This window comes from Sarcophilus harrisii, chromosome 1 (genome assembly GCF_902635505.1).
Source record: "Sarcophilus harrisii chromosome 1, mSarHar1.11, whole genome shotgun sequence".
In the NCBI taxonomy this organism is placed as follows: domain Eukaryota; kingdom Metazoa; phylum Chordata; class Mammalia; order Dasyuromorphia; family Dasyuridae; genus Sarcophilus; species Sarcophilus harrisii.
Window position 1 is genome coordinate 491,662,544 of NC_045426.1, and position 16,811 is coordinate 491,679,354.

Consider the following 16,811-nt stretch of genomic DNA (forward strand, 5'->3'; position numbering starts at 1 on the left):
CTGCAATTTGGATATACTGCCATTGGGTGGCAGTGACAAGTAATAATAAATGTTCATGGTCTGATCAGCAAAAACATAGGATCACATTAATGAAGGGAATTCCTTACAATGATAAAATCAAAATTGTTGTTATTGTAGTTGTTTTTTCGTTTGAAATAGGATAGTGAAATTTATAAGATTCTCCTTCTATAATACCACAACAAACCACTAAAACTTTTTTTTTTAAGTTTCATGTGAAATCTTAAGTTAACCATTACAACCAACAAAAGATTCATGTTATATTACTCTAATCAACTAATTTTTTAAAAGATTTTTTCAATAAAAATAAATTTATTTGGATAGGGAGTTCAATATATTTTAATTTGTTTTCTTACATAAGTGTGTTTGTGTGTATAGGATTCTGAAATATTGGTTCCATTTTTCATTGTATATCCATTCTCCATTTAGTTATCAAAGGGATCTTTTTAAAACTCAATTTGTCCACATCATTCCTCCTCTTCCCCCCCCCCCCCGCCCCATCATTTATTCTGCAGTGGTTTCCTGTTTCCTTCAGGTATCAAATACAAAATCTTATGTTTGGATTTTAATGACCTTCATAAATTGACCACCTCCTACCTTTCTAGTCTTCTTCTATCTTATTTTCTTCTATATACTTTGATCCAGTGGCACTGGCCTCCTGGCAGTTCTTTTTTTTTTTTTAAATTAAATTAAATAACTTTTTTATTGACAGAACCCATGCCAAGGTAATTTTTTACATTATCCCTTGCACTCACTTCTGTTCTGATTTTTCCCCTCCCTCCCTCCACCCCCTCCCCCAGATGGCAAGCAGTCCTATACATGTTAAATAGATTACAGTAGATCTTGGATACAGTATATGTGTGCAGAACCGAACAGTTTTCTTGTTGCTCAGGGAGAATTGGATTTAGAAGGTAGAAATAACCTGGGAAGAAGAACAAAAATGCAAGCAGTTTACATTCATTTCCTAGTGTTCTTTCTTTGAGTATAGCTGCTTCTGTCCATCCTTGATCAATTGAAATTAAGTTAGATCTTGTCTTTGTTGAAGAAATCCACTTCCATCAGAATACATCCTCATACAGTATCGCTGTTGAGGTATATAATGATCTCCTGGTTCTGCTCATTTCGCTCAGCATCAGTTCATGTAAGTCTCGCCAATCCTCTCTGTATTCGTCCTGCTGGTCATTTCTTACAGAACAATAATATTCCATAACATTCATATACCACAATTTACTCAACCATTCTCCAATTGATGGGCATCCATTCATTTTCCAGCTTCTGGCTGGCAGTTCTTTTCACAGAACACTCCATCTTGGCTTTCAGCATTTTCTCTGTCTCTCATTTGTGGAATACTTGCCTTTTTTATCTCCTGGCTCCCTTGTCTTCTTCCAAGTCCCAGATAAAATCCTACCTTCTACAAGAAGCCTTTTCTGATCATCCTTAAATTCCAGTGTTTTCCCTCTATTGATTTCTCCAATTTATCCTGTTTATAGTGGTTTGTACATATTAGTTGACATGTTATTTCTGGGCTCCTTCTGGGCAGGGAATGGAGCTTTCCCCTCTTTCTTTTCTTGTATTTCCAGCACTCAGCACAGTGTCTGATACTCTTAATTAATAATTAATAGATGCTTGTTGACTGAATGGCTAACTGCTTTACATGGATAGAAACAGTGATAGAAATGCTGTGTGAGTTCCATAATTAATAGTAAAAACAAAACAAATCAGAAAAATCTTGATTTGTAAACACAGAAAGATTATGTTAAAGTGGCTTATCCCCAAACATCTAATTCATTCTTCTGCCCATTCAAAAGCTTTACTAAATTTCATTGTATAATATGATTTCAAACCTCCCTTACTAATGCTTTTTTTCATTATAATTTTGAATTCATTTATTTTGATCCTTGTCTCTTTTCTTCCAGCTTACATCTCCTACAAAAATCTGGAGGTAAGTCAAGAAGTTACTGATTCTAAAACTGAACAGTCATGTTCACTTTGATCCAGAATAAATATTTGTGTTTGTCACACTAGAACAGAGCAGTTAATGAATTATGGATGCTAGCATTTTATTTATGGAAATCTTATTATCTTTCATACTGTTCATGTAATTTTATCATTTTGTTATTTTTTTTCTCCAAAGATTTATTAGATAATTCTTCTTGGGAGTGAGATAAAGGGGATGCCTGAGTCACATTTTTGCTCTTGTCTGATGGGGGTTAGCTAGGTGGTGCAGTGATAGAGGGAGTCAGGAAGACCTGAGTTCAAATCAAGTCTCAGATATTTATTAGCTATATGACCACTGGCAAGTCATTTAATACTGTTTGCCTCAGTTTCCTCATGTGTAAAATGATCTGGAGAAGGAAATGGCAAACCATTCTAGTATCTTTGCCAAGAAAAATCCCATATGGGGTCACAAAGAGTCAGATATAATTAAACAACAGCAATTGTGGAATAGTGATGTAGAGATAAAATACAAATAAAGGGAACATTTTTAGAATGTAGTAAAATTTAGTAAAAAATTACCACTTTGTAAATAACCCATGTGACCGTATGGAAAGAGTGCTGGAAATATAGCCAGGGGACATGAAACCAGAACACAAGTCAGGAGTCTAAACCTTTTGCCTCTGGTTCCTTGTCTCTAAAATAAGAGGCTGGACCAACTGATCCCCAAAGTCCTTTCTGGTTTTGCCATTTTGTTATTCCAACCCGGGAAGGACTTCATTTAACCGGCTCCCATGCACTTGTTCTGCAGTAAACTCCGCAAGAAAACTAAAGTTTTCTTCCAGATTCAGGGATTTAAAAATCAGTGGTTTCAGACATTGCATTGCCTACTGTTCCCTGGTCCAGGTCCAGCCTTATACCTCCCCTTCTCCCTCCCTCCCCATTGTTATTAATGTAGGGGGATATAGAATGCCCAGAATTCCAGGCACACCCTTCTTATTAAAAGAGAGATTAATAGGAATTACAGAGAGGCATTAAAGATCTGTAACATCTAATTGCTACATTCTTCCAGATGTAGTCAAAAGATTTAGCTGAGGACTGCCAAAGAACTTTGAGAGGAAAAGTGGGCAGCTGACTAAAGCATTTTATGCCTTGCTTGGATGACCCCATGATCATTAGACTGGGTGCTTCTTCTGCTAGTGATCAAAAACCTTCCTTACCTCTGATCTTATGTCCTTCTCTTCTTTATACTTCCATCGGTCTTCTGTAGAGAATTCACCCCATGACAGAAATGTAGAAATCAAATCAACAATCCAATTTGACCAATCTGCTTTCTTTTTCTGGTTATCTTTCCCCTTTCAATCCACCACTCGGACTTCAAAGCAAAGTTTAAAAATATCCATTTAAGATTTTGGTGGAGGAAATATTTTATATGTTGACTTTCATCCAGGTATATTGGGAATTTATCACCTAGGAATAGAGAGGGTATATACTATATTTTATAGAAGTAGTATTTTTTTTACATATGCACAAAATCAAGTAGCTATTATCATTTTTGTCAATGCTACTATTATTACTAAGTTTACTAATAAAATTTCCCCTTTCTATCTAGCCTATACTTAAGTCAATTTTTTCTTCTTTCAACAGCTCACATTTTATATAGTTCTTTAGGGTTTATAAAGCACTTCTTTCCCAACAGTGGCAGGTTTCCAAGTATTATTTCCATTTTTCAGATGAGGAAACTGAATCTCTGGGAAATTGTGCTTGGCATTGGATTCAAAGCCTGTTTTTAGATTTCAAGTCCAGTGCTCTAGATTAATGTTTAGCATTTGTAAAGCCTTCCATGACAACTCCGGCCCCATTTGACCTTATTTATTGATTATATTGACTGCCTGGCTGCATTATCATACACTTATTGACATATTCTTAATTATTCTCTTGCTCTTTCATATGTGTATGCATGGCCATTCTAGTACCCTTTAAGAGATAAAGCCCATTCTTTTTTATTTTAAACATATTTCTATTTTAGTCACCTTCTGTAATTCAGAAAAATCAGAACAAAAAGGAAAAACTGAGAGAAAAAAACAAAAAAAGTGAAAAGAATATGCTTTGATCTTTGCAGTCTCCATAGTTCTTTGTAGAATGCAGATGACATTTTCCATCTTAAGTAAAGACCATTCTTTATTCTAACTTATTATTAAAGACCAATGTGCAGAAATTTAATGCAAGAGGGTGTGAATTCCTACAGTATTGAAAAAGATCCATTGCACAAGCATCAAGCACTTTGTTTGGAAAAAAAATCTAGTGACCACTGATGAGTCACTTAAACCCTCTGAGCAGGCCCTTCTGTTCCTATTGCAAAGTGGGTAGTGTTGATTTCTAATGAGGATCAAATGGGATCATATTTAGGGATTGCCTTGATACCACAAGGGGGTGCTCTTTCTCTTTGAAGGATGCTTACTTGAAGGCATCTTGGGGTCATTTGGTCCAATCCCCTCATTTTACAGATGAGGAAATTGAGACTCCCCCCAAGATTGGTTGCCTAGTCCAGGGTCACACAAATAATTAAAGTCAAAATTCAAACTGGGTTCTTCTGACTCCAAAGCTATCCTTCTTTCCACTGTATGATGCACCTTCTCCAACTTTCCTCGTTTCCTCCCTACCCTTGAATTGAGAGCACTCTATTGGGATGGCAACGGTTCTTTGAGATGATACCCTGCTGAGTAGATCCAGACTGTTCTATATAATTGGGTTTAAAAACAACATTGAAAGACTTATAGAGATATCACGTCTTTCATCCTATTGTTGTTTAGTTGTTTAAGTTGTATCCGGTTCTTTGGGACCTTATACCATATACCTAAGCAAAATTCCTGGTAATTTCTTATTAGGTTTTTGGAGAAAGAAAATTCCTACCTATTTAGATTTGGACTTCTCAGCTTGAATTATAGGTTGAAATTACTTTACAATGCTCAAAATTTTTTTTAGTAACTCCTGTATTTAGGAGAATTTAAACTATTTTTTTTCTTCCAGAATTCAAGATTCTCTATTGTCACCACTTTGCCATTCCAACCTCATTTCATATTACTCACGTCCAATAATGCTCTACCGAAAAACAAACTGAACTACTTTGTCCCCTAAACCTTTCCACGTTTTCCAAGTGCCACGTCTTAATCAAATTTGCTTTAAGTGTCATCTCTTTCTTCATCTGAATTCCTGCACATACATTAAAATCCATGTCAGTTATAACCCTTCTCTCTGCTAATCTCTTAGCCCTTATCACAGATCTTTCAATGTGCTTATGTATAATCTTTTTTAAAATATATATATTTTTTAAAATTTTTTAAAATTATAATAACTTTTTATTGACAGAACCCAAGCCAGGGTAATTTTTTACAACATTATCCCTTGCACTCACTTCTGCTCTGATTTTTCCCCTCCTCCCTTCACCCCCTCCCCTAGATGGCAAGCAGTCCTATATATGTTGAATATGTCATAGTATATCCTAGATACAATATATGTGTGCAGTACCAAACTGTTTTCTTGTTGCACAGGGAGAATTGGATTCAGAAGGTAAAAATAACCCGGGAAGAAAAACAAAAATGCAAACAGTTTTATGTATAATCTTTTTATTATAGTTTTGATAAAATGTAATTCTGTAACACAATATACATACATGACTCATTACATTATAGTATTAGGTGTTGTACAACCATGTCTGACACTTCTTGACAGAGATACTGAAGAGGTTTGCCATTTTCTTCTCCAGCAAATGTTACAGAAAAGGAAACTGAGGCAAATAGAATTAAGCGATTTTTCTAGGGTCACACAGCTAGTAAGAGTCTGAAACTAGATTTGAACCCAGTTCTTCTGACTCCATGCCCAATGCTGTATCCACTGTACCACATAGCTACCCTGTAGTGTTATAGACTACTGTTACTAGACTCTCAGTTCCACTAAGTCAGTATTAAACTTCTTATCTTTTCAGACCTTACAGTGTTCTCCATGCAGTTACCATTGTGTTGAGTGAATGAATGTGATCCAGATCTCTGACTTCTGTTTTGACTCAGAGTAATTTACGTTGTATTTACAACATGTGTTTTTGTCAACTTGAAAGGAATAATGTGTCCTTGGTCCTTTCTGCTTATCAGAGATTTAGATGAAGGCCTAGATGACCTGCTTATCAATTTTTTTGCCAGTTTTTAAAATCTTTATTACTTTGTTGTTTGAACCCAACAGACACCTCATAGCTGGCACAGTCCAACAAAAATGCAGAAATAGCAGGATAAATAAAAGTATGCCATAAACAAGCTGAAGCCCTCGTCATGAGACTAAGGGAGCCCCTTCCCCTCATGGTGGGGCTGAGGAGAGACTCAGATACAATCCTTTTGACTTGTGATATCTTTTGACAGACAAACCTTATATGATAGGAAATGGTTACCATGGATTCATGGCGCTGAGAGGAACACGTCAATTAACTACAAGCCCCAAGCTATACTATAGGACCAAAGCATATTTGGGGAGGAGCATTCACCTAACAAGGAAACTTAACATTAATTGATTGAAAAATTGCTCCTCCCAACCCTCATTCAGAATCTTCAGGAACCTTAACCAGGATCTTTAACAGCCCGTGGCTACTCTAGTTTATGCAGCCAGGTTTTTTGTGTTATTTGTTCAGGGAAAGAAACAACTTGATGTTCCCTGTAGGAGAATGAACAGAAGCTCAAATATGCAATTAAGAGTGAGTCACCCTCTTGGGCTCCTAAAAGCAGCCTGAGAGCTGCCCATTCCCTCTTGGATGCCAGAGCGTGAGCAGGACCCCCTCCAGCTGGGACAGCTGCCTCATTAGCAGAGTCACAGCTGCTTATCAAATTTGCTGATAACATGAATCTGAAAAAATAGTTTATATGCTAGAAATCAAAGACAGGATCCCCAAGGGTCTCAACAGGCTGGAGCAATGGCCCGAACCAGAAAACTGAAATTTAATACAAGGAAGTGTAAATTCCTATAGCATTGAAAAAGATCTACTGCATGAGCATCATGCACTTTATATAAAAATAAAAACCCTGGATTTTACTGGATTGCAAATTTGATATATACCAACAGTGCGATATAGCAGCTAAAAATTTACTCACCACTATCACATTATAACATTATTATATTATTATTTTCATATATAACATTATAACAATATTATATATAACATTAAATGGGTCCTAATGTCCAAAACAAGGTGAAAGTCTTTCTGCCTTCTGCCCTGGTCAGGTCACAATGGGAGTGTTGTGTTTAATGCTAGGTACAACATTTTAGGTAAAAGACACTGATGGTATTGTGATTGAATGACTTGCCTAGGCTCACACAGTATTTCATTGGATTTGAACTTCTGTTGTCTTGATTCTTGTTGCATCATCTAGCTGAAATGCGTCCAGAGAAGAGCAATCAGGATAGTGAGGAATCAAGAAACTGTGACATATAAAATATCAGTTAAGGGAAGTGGAACTTAGAAGAGCAGAAATTTTGGGTGGGACATGCTAGTAGTCTTCACGTGTTTGAAGGGATGTCTTTTGGAAGGTCTCAATTTTAAAGCTGAAAGAGACCTTAGAAGATATTAAGTATGTTAGAATCTGAGGAAACAGTTGGGACTTACAGAGAGGCAGATTTCACTTGGAACACTTCCTAACAATGAAAGCTATCCAATTCAATTAAAAAAATATTTATTGAGTGTGGATAAGCCCTGTAGATACAAGGACAGGGGATACAAAAATTAAAACAGACATCTTGCTCTTGAAGATTTAAACATCTCAGGGGTGGATTCCTCAACACTGGAGGGCCTTCTCATTCAGAGGCTGAATGACCACTTGTTGTGAATGTTATCAGAGGATCTTCCTTTTCATGTTTAAGGTTTTTTGCAATTCTAGATGGTACAGTGAATAAACTTACTTCATCTGAAGTCAGGAAAACCTGAGTTCAAATCCTACCTCAGATATTAACAAGCCATTAGCCCCTAATTTGCCTCAGTTTATTCAGTTATTAAATGGGAATGATAATAACACCTCTCAGGCCTGTTATGAAGAACACATTAGATAATATTTGTAAAGCATTTAGCACAGTGCCTCGCACTTAGTAGGTGCTGTTATTATTATTATGACGATGATGTTATATGATAATCTTGGTTATTCTCCTCTGTATCTTCTCTAAACCAAAATTGTATGTCAAGAGAGATTTTGGGAAATTAAGGAAGTTTGGGTAAAGAAAACATGGAGGAAATGAAATAAGAACTAAAGGGAAGTAAAAATTGAGACAATTTAGATCATTTGTGGAATATCAACTTTCTGTAAAACAAAGAACATTTTCTTTCCAAAATATAAATTGAGAACATCATCATTGTGAGGGGAGATTCTTAATATGCATTCCTTCAGTAACTATAACTAACAATTACCTTAGTTTTTACTGATTTAAAATGGCTACACCTTTCCAGCTTTTCACGGCTGGTCAAAATCTCCTTTTACAATATACTTGGGATATTTAATTTGCTTGATTGAGTCAGGGTTTGTAGATGTAGTGCAAAAGCCTTTTTCCTGGCTAGTTAGTAATTCAAAAATTCAGTTACAATTAAACATTTACAGGATACTTATTTTGTGCACAAACACAGTAGTGTTAGGCATTTGAAAGTGGGCTTATGAAGTTTAGAGAAGTTGGAGTACCTGTGATTGTAGAGGTTACAGTCTAGAACAAGCATTTCCCCCGTTTTAATATTTTATTTCCCCACTATTTCATGTAAAATAATTTTTAACATTTATTAAAAAAACTTTGAGTTCTAAATTCTCTCTCTCCTTTTCCCTTTCTCTCTCTCTGGCAATAAACAATTTGAAATAGGTTATGAATGTGCAATCATAGAACAAGGGTTCTTAACTTTTTTTTTTTTTTTTGAATCATGTACCTTTCTGACAGTCTAGTGACAGTAATAGAGACCTCCTCAGAATAATCTTTTTAAAAAATTCATAATTGAGGGAAATGATAATTTTCTTTTTAAAATATGTTTTTATTTATTTCATTAAATATTTCTCAATTACATAAAAACTTTTAACATTCATTTTGAAAAATTTCAAGTTCCCATTTCTCTTCTTCTCATCATGACCTCCCCCACTTCTTGAGAAGGCAAGTAATATATCAATTTTACATGTAAAGTTATGTAAAACATATCCATGTAAAGTTATGCAAAATATATTTCCATGTTAGCCATGTTGCAAAAGGAAACACAGACAAAAAAGCCTACAAGAAAAAGAAAGTATGTTTCAGTATGCACTCCAAGTTCATCAGTTCTCTCTCTGGAGATGGCTAGCATTTTTCATCATAGATCCTTTGGAACTGTCTCAGATAACAATCTTGATCAGAGTAGCTAAGTCTTTCATTTGTGAAGCCATTCATCATTACAATATTGCTATTACTGTGTACAATGTTTTCCTGGTTCTGCTCACTTCACTTTGAATCAATTCGTTTAAGTCTTCCCAGTTTTTTCCTGAAGTCATCCTCCCTGTTGAAATAATTCTTTTCAATTGGAAGTTAGTGTTGATTTATTTTGTTTTTTTAATCATAGTTCACAAACCTTCTAAAATCTGGCCATTTATATCCCTGATTAAGAACCCCTAGTCTAATAAATTAATTATTCAAAATCATTAAAGTATTGAAAGACAGAGCATTTTGGTGATGGGTAATGCAAAAAATGCTCTGAAAAAATGAAGAGGCAGCCAGCCCCATCTTCTTGGGTTTTTTTTTTTTAGTCTCCAATTATTTGTTTTCCTGAGGACCTGTTAGTAGGCAGTAGATCTTCAGGTGTCCAGCTCCCTCTTGTCAAATTTATCATTGCTACTTTCCATCCCCAGACAGAAAAGCTGCCCAAGTAATGTGGATTGAGACCAGAAGTTGGAAAGATTGATGAGGGGTGGTCTTTGGTGCCCTCTCCCTCATCATAACTAGGGAGGGTGTGAAATACTTCACCTTGTCTCTAATCATTATCTTTCTCTCCACAGTGCTGTCTTCCTCCTGATAGCTGCTGGAAGTCTTCCCTTTAACGATGTACAAGTAATTACAGATCTATTAATTTTGTCCTTCCTGTTATCCATGCTCTGAAATATAAATAATAACAATAGCTAGTATTTATACAGTGCTTTTATGTCTGCAGAATGCTTTATTCCTATTAAATAATTTGATCTTCACATCAATCCTATGAGGTACATTCTGTAATTATCCCCACCTTATAGATGAGGAAACTCATCAGAACTGAAGAATTATACCAGCAAATGTCTGAAGTTGGATTTGAATTCAGGTCTTTCAGTACACTGTAGCTACCTGCAAGCTCCTGAAGAATATACAGAACTTCACTTTTTACTACATGCTCCATGTAGGTAGGGATTATTTCATTCTTTTTATTGTATTTACATCCCTGGGAAAAGAAATGGCAAACCACTCCAATATCTTCACCAAGAAAAACCCAAATGAGGTCATGAAGAGTCAGAAATGACTGAAATGATACAACGACACACATTTATCTCCAGTGCCTAGCATATATGGTATAACAGGCACATAATTAATGCCAATTAATTGATTGATTATTGATTACTTAGGATGGATTTAGCTTGTAGAATTTTGACAAATATTGTGGAAACAACAGTAGACTTAGATGTTCTGTTTTTGAGTCCCAGAGATTTTACTTACTAGATACAGGAAATCATTTCTTCTCTCTATATTTGAGTTTGCTCATTTGTAAAATGAGAATAATAAAATTGCATTACAATCCTTGTCGGCTTGTAGTACGGAAAACACTTTGTAAGCCTTCTATACTACATATGTACTATGTACCTATTAGCTATTATTGTTGCATTAAAAAACATCAGGTTTGCACTTAAAACAAACAAACAAACCTCCAAACTTCTCACATATTCCCCTGTCCGTTTCCTGTCTACTAATGTGGCAATCTGATAACAAGGAGCATGATTGCTACTTATTGTATTTGTGGGCACTCAGGAAAACAGAGGAGGGAATGAATAAGAAGGTTGTAGATGGAGATCTTGGAAGGACTTTTAACTATGGGTTTTTTTCCCCTTTCTTTTTACACATGAAAAGATGGAGGCCCAGTGTGCTTAAGCAAAGGCTAAAATTAACAGAGGTAGCCAATTCTCCAGCTGGGATTTGGCCATACGCTTTCTGCTTCCATGTCCAGTGTTGCTTCTTGGTAGCACAGTGAGTCTTAAAATGAAACGGCCTGAGATTGGATCAGGTTGTTTTTCCCCAATCCTCATCTTCCTCCCAACCATGTGCACTTTACATGGCTCTGGTAACTTCGGTTGACTTTTGGAAGTATTTTCACTTTATTTGCTACCCTGAGAGCAAAAGCAGTGAAGAAACCCAGGAGAGGCGCTCACGTGTTCAGTGGATAGAGCTCCGGGTCTGGAGTTAGGGAGTTGTTCAATTGCTCAGCTTTTTGTGACCCCATGGACCATAACTCATCAGTACTGTCCATGGGGGTTTCTTGGCAAAGATACTGGAGTGGTTCTCCATTTCCTTCTCCAACTGTCCTGGGTTACATAGCTGGTAAATATGAAGCCAAATTTGAACTCAGATCTTCCTGACTCTAGATCCAGTGCTCTATTCACTGAGCCAGATAGCTGCCTCCAATTAGGAAGATCTGAGTTCAAATCTAGCCTCCCATTTACTAGCTGCATGAACTGGGACAAATCATTTCATCTCTATTTGCCTTAGTTTCCTCATCTGTAAAATGGGAATCATAGTAGCACCCATCTCACCTCAGGGTTGTTCTGAGGATCAAATGAAATTATAATTTACAAAGCACTGGTATGTTCTCAATGCTATACAAATGTTAGTCATCATCATCATCATCATCATTATTATTATTATTATTTGTAGTAGATATAGTGCTGGATTTGGACCCAGGAAAACTTGAGTTCAAATCTCCCGTAAAGATTAAGTTAAGTCACTTAACTACTGTTTGCCTCAGTTTTTTCAACTATAAAATGGGGATGATTGTACCCATCTAGAGATCAGCTTCAGAGTCCTCCACTCCTGAGAGAAGAAAGCAGCATATTTCTACCTTTCTCCAAATACCATATAAAATAAAAGCCCTAAATCAAACTCTTTTTGAAAACTAGACTGTTTCCCCTTTTTCTCTTTCTCATTTTCTCTTCCTGGGGTGGGGAATTCTGCAGGCTCCCTGACTCCTAAGCAGCTCATTAAGCTCACTGCTTAACTTTGGTCCAAAAAAGCATCAAGAAGGCACAAACCTGGGAGGGAGAGCTAATGGATGACAGGAAGGATCCAAAAAGTTTTTGATGGGCTAGAAGACTGGACTGAATCTAAGAGGGTGCCTTGGGTAGAGTACTGGATCAAAAGTCAAGAAGATATGAGTTCAAATCTGGATGTCTGTCACCTTGGGCAATTTACCTCATCTCTGTTTGCTCAATTTATTTATCTATAAAATAGGGATAATAATAGCACCTACCTTCTAAAGTTACTGGGAGGATCAAATAAGGTAATAATTGCAAAGTGCTACACATAGTTCCTGCCACTATATAAAATAGTTATTTTTATTAAATTCAATGGAGATAAATGTAAAGTTTTACACTTGGGGTCCAAAAAACCCAACTTCATAGGAATAAGAGAGAGGAGGCCTGGTTGGTAAAGTTGATCTAAAAAAGAAATGAGAATTTCAGTGAAGTATCCGATCAGTCAGCATGGGATATGGCAACCATAAAAAGCTAATGTGATCTTGGTCTTGAGAGGTAAATCATTTAGAAATAAGAGGGGCCAATCCCTCTATTCTCTGCCCTGATCAGACCTCTTAGGGATTTTTGTTTTCAGTTATGAATGCCAGAGTTTAAGATTGTTAAATTAATTTAAGTAAGTTAAATTAAGATTGATAAAACAGCAAAGAGTTTGGAGGACAAAAGATGGTGAAAGGCTTTGAGCCCATATTATATAAAGATAAGTTGAAGAATATTTATCCTGGAGAAGAGAAAACATAGGAAGGTAGACATGATGCTTATATTCAGATATATTCAGATATTTGAAGAGCTGTCACATAGAAAAATTTCTTTTTGGATTCCAAGGATAAAACCAGAAATAAGTCATAGAAATTGCAAATGGATTATTCTAGGTTTAATGTCAGAAAAAAGTTTCTTGATAATTAGAGCTATCCAAAAGCAAAATAGGCTGAGATGAGAAGTGATGGGTTCCTTATTTTTTTGAGTTTTTAAAGCAGTAGCTGTATGGCCTCTTCTTAGGTATGTTAACATGAGTATTTCCCCCAAATCTATTTTTCCTTGAAAAAGGTAAGATTTTATTTTTTACTACTAAGATTTTAAGCTTTTAAAAATTAATAGTATTTTATTTTTCCAAATACATGCAAAGATACTTCTCAACATTCACCTTTGCAAAAGCTTGTGTTCCAAAAAATTTTTTTCTAACCACCCTTTCTCCTTTCTCTAGATAGCAAGCAATACAATATAGGTTAAATATATGCAATTCTTCGAAACCTATTTCCGTATTCATGTTGCACAAGAAAAAATCAGCTCAAAAGGGAAAAAAAAAACATGAGAAAGAAAAAAAAAAAGCAAACAAGAACAAAGATGAAAATACCATGCTTTGATCCACATTTAGTCTCCATAGTTCTCTCTGAATGTGGATGGTTCTTTTTATCAAAAGTCTATTTATCCTCAAAAATCTTAATGATTCCCCCAGGTTGAAAATACTTTAGAATGGAAATATATTTAACATTATTGTACATGTATAACTTATTTTGGATTGCTTGCTGTCTTGAAGAGGAAGAAGGGACAGGAGGGAGAAAGAAAAATTTGGAACTCGAAATCTTATAAAAATGAATCTTGGGATCAGTAGGATGATTTCAGAAAGTCTCTCCAGGACTTGCATGAACTGATGCCAAGTGAAATGAGTAGAACCAAAAGAACACTGTATATTGTAAGAGCAACAAGATTATGCGATGATCAACTCTGATGGACATGGGTCTTTTCAACAATGAACTGATTCAGGCCATTTCCAATAGTCTTGTGATGGAGAAAGCATTTTATCTTCTTTTTTGACACCCCTGAAATAGAAAACTGCTGAAGAAGTCCTATGCAGCACACATTCTTCTGTGATTCATGGAGAAGTTATGATAGCCTTTCAATCAGCTACTTTGAAAGGCAGCTATGTGACTCAGTGATTAGAGTGATGGGACCTAGAATCAGGAAGACCAGAGTTCAAAATCAGCCCTAGATATTTATTTACTAGCTTTTTGACCCCAGTCACTTGGTGTCTATTGGCCTTAGTTTCTACACCTATAAAACAGAAATAATAGCAGCACGTACTTCAAAGATTGTTATGAGGATCAAATGAGAACATAGTGCATTCAAATAAGATAAGTTTTCATGTAAAGAAGGAGAAACTTAGGCAGGGGGAGCTATAGAGATTATATAAAACAGCATTTTTTTTTTTTTTAAAGTTTCCTGGGTATATGGCCCCAAGAGTGACTCAGGGGAGTCATCCAACTGCATTTAATACAGTGCCTACTTAGCACTTATTAGTGCTATTCCATTCCCCCTTCTCTTCAGGTAGGGTGAGAGAGTGATAACTGAAACATTTAACTTTGAAGTATGTTTTGAAATATGGAGACCTGAAAGTTTTCCCTTAGGGACCACCCTACAGAAAGTGGAGAGGGTCTCTAAGGCTTTATCTGAAAGTGGAGAGGGTCTCTAAGGCTTTATCTGTCCTGGCCACCCTTACTTCTGGCACATGTCAAACATCCTGTAGTCACCACACTGTTGCCTTGTGGCTTCAATATATGGTGTATGTTTGCTTCTGTTTAAAATAATTCGTTTATTTGTCATTTGTTACAGTTTGATCCGGTTGGATATTTCTGGGCTGCCATTCACTTGTTGTGTGTAGGTAAGTTTAAAAAGCATGCAGGAAAAAGTAATAAAAATTTGATAATAGGAAGATATTTAAGATTTGGAATAGAAGAGGAAAGAAAGAAGAAACAGTTTTGAGGAAGGAGTCAGATCAAAGACCAGGACACACCTACTTGTTAGATGAACTGTGGACAAAAGAAGGATCAGACTCCAGACATTGAAGTAGAGTTGTATTGGATCGGACTCCAGACACCAAAATATTGGGTCAAAATTCACTGGTGGTTTTCTGAATTGCTTTGGCTTCTTTGGAATTTTCCCTCAATTATATCAGTCTCGACTACCTCTTCCTGTCATTCATGGAAAACTTTAATTAAGATATTGTGACTTAAGATTTACTTCCCCAGACCAACTTATGGAATGTTGGCAAGTCTTTCCTCAAAATCCTGGGAATATGCACAGAGGTTTATGTCAAGGTCATTTTCTTTCAATTAACATACCAGAAAATTCCAGAGTGGGTTAAATAAAGGTCTCATTTAATGTTTTTTTTGCTTATGTCATGTTTTGAGACGCATTGTATTGTGAGAAAACATGCTCCTCTGATTTAGTTGTCCCCTGTCCAGAATCTGAATGGTGCTGTATGTTTCTGTTTACCATGGCAAACATGTAAGGGAAGTTCAGCTTTTGTTGGCCATTGTATTAGTGAATGACTAACCTTCCCTGTTTAGTATTCTCTGTGAGTTAGTTTATAAGCTGGAATGAGGTAGCATAGTTTGTGACATCTCTTGAAGACCTTGAGAAACAGGATAGGTACCCATCTGTCTGGCCATAGTACATACAGTCCCTTTTGGATCTCACTCTCACCTTGAGAGTCCTTCCAAACCTTTTGCCTATTCCATGACGATGAGCTTAGTTTATTTATCAGAATGAACATGTAGTAGTGGTGTGTTTTATTTTATTTACAGGGTCTTACAAAATACTTCACAAGGCCCAAAAATCCAGTGTGTTAAGGTAAATTTTGGAATTTTTTTTTGTTTTTTATATTTTTGTGGGGGGAAGGTAAAGAAAAAGAATGATTTACTGCAAAAGTTCATCCCAATAACTACAAACCTATAAACCTGAGGATTCAAAGCTCCACTGCATAGAATTGTGGGGGAGTGACAGATTTAGGTACCAAAGGTTATTCTCCTTTTTTTCTCCTTGCTGTCTGAAAACCTATAGTCCTATCACATATCCATTATAATTTTCAGCTGTCACATGAACTTAACTTCTAGTTTATAGAGGCTATAATTACTCTCCATGTTTTTTATTTTGAATTTGGCCACAACTAAAAAAGAAACCTCCATCAGCTATATTCTCTGGATCTAATGAAACCTTTGGTATACGTGGTGGGGTTATTCTAACTAGTCACTTTTTTTGTCAGTTTAGTTAGATGACAGAATCAAGTTTTGTTGAGAGGTGCCTTGGATGATTCTTCCTGGATTAACCTAAAGAAACATGCTCCTTCCAGATTTTTTAAAAAATTAACTTCTCCCAACACAAGATAGCTTCTATATTTCAACTGTTGGTGTTTCCATTTGGTTTGCACACTCTCTGGGTCTTATTCCCAGGAGACCACATATACACACAAAACTGTATCTGTTTTATATAATATCCGTGGTACCCTCTGTCCTTTCCCCCTTCTTCATGTGAAAGCATATCTGATTTGATTGAAACAAAACAAAAAATACTTGAAAATCCAGGTGAAAGAAAGTGTGACATAATAGAGAGTCAGTCCCAGAGTTAGGATGTTCTTTATCTTGTCACCCACCTCTGAAACATATTGGTTTGGTGATACCGATTAAGTGATTCAATCTCTCAGTGCTCAGAGAGCATGTGGTAATCTGCATTGATGAGGATAAAACTTCTTCACTGGGAATTTACTACACTGATATAAAAAAAAAC

General features: G+C 36.0%; 1 protein-coding gene across 1 annotated transcript in view; it reads left to right on the forward strand.

Moving 5' to 3' along the window:
- The window catches only part of TMEM241 (transmembrane protein 241), a 164,785-nt gene that overhangs the window by 48,022 nt on the left and 99,952 nt on the right, over window positions 1–16,811 (forward strand). The window contains exons 6-9 of the mRNA XM_023496205.2: window positions 1,935–1,960; window positions 9,981–10,032; window positions 14,859–14,907; window positions 15,833–15,878. Coding sequence (XP_023351973.1) covers window positions 1,935–1,960; window positions 9,981–10,032; window positions 14,859–14,907; window positions 15,833–15,878 — 173 coding nt within the window. The remainder of the gene's footprint in view (window positions 1–1,934; window positions 1,961–9,980; window positions 10,033–14,858; window positions 14,908–15,832; window positions 15,879–16,811) is intronic.